Consider the following 4,482-nt stretch of genomic DNA (forward strand, 5'->3'; position numbering starts at 1 on the left):
GAGGCAAACAATCCTAATTATTGACTGGTTTAGGAACACTTGGTACATGTAATCATACTTGCTGTGTTTTCTGTTGTACTACTTTACTATGTGTCAGAATATTTTTATGCCTGTTGCTTGAACATTTTTAAAGAAAATAAAAAATCTTGATTCTTGGTGTATTCATCTTTCAGGGTGCAAAGGTATTAAACTACGCCAAGTGGCACCAGACTGCTAATGCCATTTTTGTGGTGTTTACAGTTCTATTTATGGGTACAAGACTTGTTTATTTTCCTTTCTGGTAAGTACAGTAAGCTAAAATAAGAGGTAGTAGCTTTGTGACCTGTCATGTTTGATAAATAACAAGTGTTCGTATCTGCTGCAGGCTTATTCACTGTACATGGGTGTACCCATTGGAGAGATATGCACCCTTCTTTGGCTACTATTTCTTCAACGTCATGTTGGTGGTTCTGCTGATTCTCCACATCTACTGGGCTTTTTTGATATCACGCATGCTTTACAAGTTCGTTTTCAGCAAGGTGTGTTTAAAGGTGTTTGATAAGCAGCTCCAACTGTTGTTGCTTTTTGTCTCTGTCTCGTATTGCTCAAAATCTGTGATGTCTCTTTCCCATTCTGCAGCTTGAAGGTGATCTCCGGAGTGACGAAGAGGAGAATGACAGTGATTCACCAAAGGAGCAAAGGCACAAACTGAGTCATATGAATGGCCATGGTGCCAGAGGCCGAGCCAATGGTCACTAACATATACAGAAGGAAACAGAAAAAAAAGGAGTGTCAACGAGAAACTGGTGGACAATTCCTAGTTGGAGAGCAGCTGTTAAAATGTAATTGCTCATAAAATAAAATAAACAAATTCTTTTTACATAAAATTTTAAAACAACTGTGAATTAAACTGGACATTGTGATTTTATTTTAGTCATATTTAAATTGTAAAATGAGCTCCTAAAAATGCTGTTTTATTGTTAACGGTTCAAAAGGACATAAGATAAAACAAGGATGACATCACCTGTGTATGTGCTTTAATGTGCAGTGCAGCAGCACTTAAGTAGACGTTATTTATTTATTTATTTATTTATTTATTTATTTATTTATTTATTTATTTATTTATTTATTTATTTATTTATTTATTTATTTATTTATTTATTTATTTATTTATTTAGTTATTTATTTAGTTATTTAGTTATTCGTTTATTTATTTATTTATTATATTTCATGAAGGCAACAACATTTTATAGGTCTATGAATGAGTGTTTAATTTTTGTCCACATGAAGTCAGGCAGTAAAACAACGTAGAGCTAATCTCGCGAGATTTAATGTGAACTAGCGAGAACTCAACCTAGAAAGCCAAGACATGGTGGAGCTTCATTTGCACGTACATTTTTAAGCTATTGTGTTTGGCATTTTTCACACAGTGCATATTTTAATTAATTAAATTTAGCCTTTTTAGTTCATCAACGTGCATACCATTATCTTTGCTTACTCTGCAGTACTGACACGCACTCTCGCGATTATTAGCGAGAACTGTTCAGAGCACCATTACCATAGAAACCACCACATAAACAACGCGTTAATGTAAGCCTTGCTATTCACAGTCGTGCTTGAAATGGCTCGATTTACAAATTGTCGATCTAAAGTGAAAACGGGAAATTGGAGAGAGGACCAATACTTAGAGGAGGTTTGTTTGTTTGTTGTTGTTGTTGTTTTTTTTGTTTTTGAAAAAAATATGAAGTAGTGAATTATGTTGGCTAAGTTAGCCTTCGAGTTACTTAGTTAGCCGTTCTTTAAACGCTAGTATTGGTTATACCAAGAGATAACCTAAGGCCTGTGTAAATGTTGGACCATAAAACTAAGTAACAGTAATTAGTAGTAATTTACATGACATGTACAAGGTGAAACTGTATAGACGGCAAAGATGATGAATTTATAATCAAATATACTTAATGTTTTTAAATTAAAACGTAGAGTGAGTGTTGTGGGACATTTCACATTTCTTTGTACAGCAATAAAAAAATCATAAATACAGGTAGAAGGCATTTTCCACACTGTTCAGAGCAGCACGGGGTAATCTCTTGCAATGTATTTTAAATTACATGCATTATTGTTGTAAAAATATTCTAAATTTAATTACATCATACACAAATGCTTACAGTTGACTAATTCAGATGTAATTTCTTGCAAGTCCTATATGATGAAGTCTTTGAAAACATTTTGTAAAGTTGAAAACAACAACAAGAAATGGTTTCAAGACCAAGGTTGCATTTTTATCTTTGTGCTTGTGTGGGTTTTCTCCAGATTCACAGTACAAAGGTAGCATGTTCAGGCTACCCCCAGGCCTCCCTATAAAACAGATCTGTGAGCTCAATGAGATTATAAACAAATCAAGCATAACTAATTAACTGTACTAACTTGTTATTTGTACCATGAATATTTGGTCTTAAATATGACATTGTGTTTTTGCGTTGTAATCCACATTTAAGAAGCAAAGCAAAAAGATGAAAAGTAAAGAAGAAAATGGAAATAATCAAATTTTCCACTCTGAACTTAAATCTTTTGCTGTGTTGACAAATGGAACTTTGGAAAACTAATGATGCACATTGTTAATGCTCTTTTTTTTCCAGATTAAAATAAAAGAATATTTGGAAAAGAAGGAGAGAGGTGAACTTACTGCTCAGAAAGTAGACCTCCTCAAGCAGAACATTTTAAAACCGGTAATATGAGTTTCAGCTCTTTTAAAGCACAGTTTAAAGCTCTAACGAAGACATTGATAACTGTAGCAAAAGTCATGTTTGTCCACGTGTGTAGGTGAACCTTTCAGTGACGAACGACGGATATCTGCACTTTGGAGATGTTGTGATGCTGGTGAACGTGGGTGGAGGAAACAGGGAGTCCAGCGTTGTCTGCGTCAACTCTGACATCAACAGGTTGACAAACGTCCCATCTCTGGGTATTCAAGCTCCGTGTCCGGTCAGCGCAGGAAGAGGTGCTCAACCCTGCCCACGCAATGCTTTCATCATCACCAGGTAAACATCTTTGAAACGACACCAGCCCAATCCTGAACACAGACACCTGTTGGTCAGTGTGTAACGGTGTTTTGTCGGCGCAGTGTTGACGGCAGTCCTGAAGGAGCGACTCTGCACTTTGAGCAAAGCTTTGCTCTGAAAACAACAAGCGGCTTTACCAGAGGAGTAAGTTCACCTTATGTGCTGCAGAAATGTGCATTTGAAATTTGATTCCCTTCTTTGTTTGACTGCATCTCAGTCAAGACCAGGAGAAGTAGGGCTGCCGAGGGTGCTACAGCACCTTCTCTTTGATGTTCGAGGACATTCATGTCCAAATAGTTGAAGTTAAGGGTTAAAAAAAATGAATAAACACTGATTTTATCAGTGTGTGTGTGAAATATAAATGTGATTTTTCTATTACCTGCTACTCTGTGACTCCACAGTTGTTTACCTTGTTTCTGTTGATGTGTTCCCCTCAGCTTTACTTGACAAGTGATCTGAAAAGTTTCCAAAAGGTACATCACATTATAAGATTAAACGTTATTAAGAATCACCAGCCTGAATGCATCTATCACTGGTAATAATGTGAATGAATTTAAAGTGTGCAAAGATGTCTCGTCTCCAAGAAGTATACCTGGATGACAGCGATTGCTTTCTGACGTGGTGGAAGGTGGTGCACTTTGACCCCCAGGAGAGACTTGAATATGAGGGTCTGCCAGTTACTGTAAGTCGTTGCTGTATTTATGGTTAAATACATGCACTAAATGTTGAACGCATTCTGTAAAAAAACAGCGTTTCTATCAACCTCCCATGTGTTTTTTATAGGCTAATATGAAGGTCCTGATCTTGCACTGCAAGACAAACCAAGCTCTCGCTGTTCTGGGAAATCATCTTCTTTGGTACTTTGAATTTATTTTAATATGACCTCAAACTTTACGGGAATTTTGTTGTTTTGATTCAGTGTAAAGTCTGTGAGATAAAGAGATAAACTCGGTGCCTCTTTTTAAGCTTACATTATTGTAATATGATCAGAACGTCACAAAAAATATTTCCTGCTGTTGTGCAGTGTGTAACATTTGTCCGTGCAGGACCATGTATGGCCAGGAGTACGAGGTGACGGCCCACACATTCTTGGACTCCCACAAAGCTGAGCAGGACAACAACCACTGGGTCCTGTGCACCGCTGATCCTGCAGGGGACGGACTCGCTCTTCTCAAGGTCCCACAGTAAACAGCCAACAACCAGGAGTTCACAAATACAAACTAAGACATTCAAAATGCACAAGTTTGAATAATAAAGATTGCCTTTTTTTTTTGGATCACAGAATTTCTTTTTAAATAATAGAAAAAAACTTATAGATTGTAGGAAAAAGCTCTACATCATTGTAGTATCTTATAATAAGAACAAAACAGCAAATACAAACAAATACTGACATAAAGCTTTAATGACTCTGGTCTCTAATTTTATTTGGTTTTTTTTTTTTTTT

General features: G+C 36.3%; 2 protein-coding genes across 4 annotated transcripts in view; both read left to right on the forward strand.

Moving 5' to 3' along the window:
* Window positions 1-884, forward strand: part of cers3b (ceramide synthase 3b) — a 4,415-nt gene extending 3,531 nt beyond the window's left edge. For all 3 annotated transcript variants that reach the window (XM_014003514.1, XM_014003516.1, XM_014003515.1), the window contains exons 10-12: window positions 174-280; window positions 365-518; window positions 619-884. In XM_014003514.1, coding sequence (XP_013858968.1) covers window positions 174-280; window positions 365-518; window positions 619-738 — 381 coding nt within the window. In that variant the 3' untranslated portion in view covers window positions 739-884. The remainder of the gene's footprint in view (window positions 1-173; window positions 281-364; window positions 519-618) is intronic.
* A 632-nt stretch (window positions 885-1,516) lies between these two features.
* On the forward strand, window positions 1,517-4,314 carry cfap161 (cilia and flagella associated protein 161). Its single transcript, XM_014003517.1, has 8 exons — window positions 1,517-1,672; window positions 2,616-2,705; window positions 2,800-3,017; window positions 3,101-3,182; window positions 3,476-3,511; window positions 3,598-3,720; window positions 3,822-3,895; window positions 4,085-4,314. Exons 1-8 carry the CDS (start codon window positions 1,601-1,603, stop codon window positions 4,224-4,226), a joined length of 837 nt encoding a protein of 278 aa, XP_013858971.1. The 5' UTR covers window positions 1,517-1,600; the 3' UTR covers window positions 4,227-4,314.
* Window positions 4,315-4,482: the final 168 nt, after the last annotated feature.

The sequence above is a fragment of the Austrofundulus limnaeus genome, unplaced genomic scaffold, assembly GCF_001266775.1.
Source record: "Austrofundulus limnaeus strain Quisiro unplaced genomic scaffold, Austrofundulus_limnaeus-1.0 Scaffold19, whole genome shotgun sequence".
NCBI lineage: Eukaryota > Metazoa > Chordata > Actinopteri > Cyprinodontiformes > Rivulidae > Austrofundulus > Austrofundulus limnaeus.

What these genes read in the sequence shown, in the direction of transcription:
- cfap161 (XM_014003517.1), top strand. Translation starts at nt 1,601, where the DNA reads ATGGCTCGATTTACAAATTGTCGATCTAAAGTGAAAACGGGAAATTGG. An exon ending in AATGCTTTCATCATCACCAG is followed by an intron (nt 3,018 to 3,100) that starts GTAAACATCTTT and finishes TTGTCGGCGCAG; the next exon opens with TGTTGACGGCAGTCCTGAAG. An exon ending in ATGAGGGTCTGCCAGTTACT is followed by an intron (nt 3,721 to 3,821) that starts GTAAGTCGTTGC and finishes TGTTTTTTATAG; the next exon opens with GCTAATATGAAGGTCCTGAT.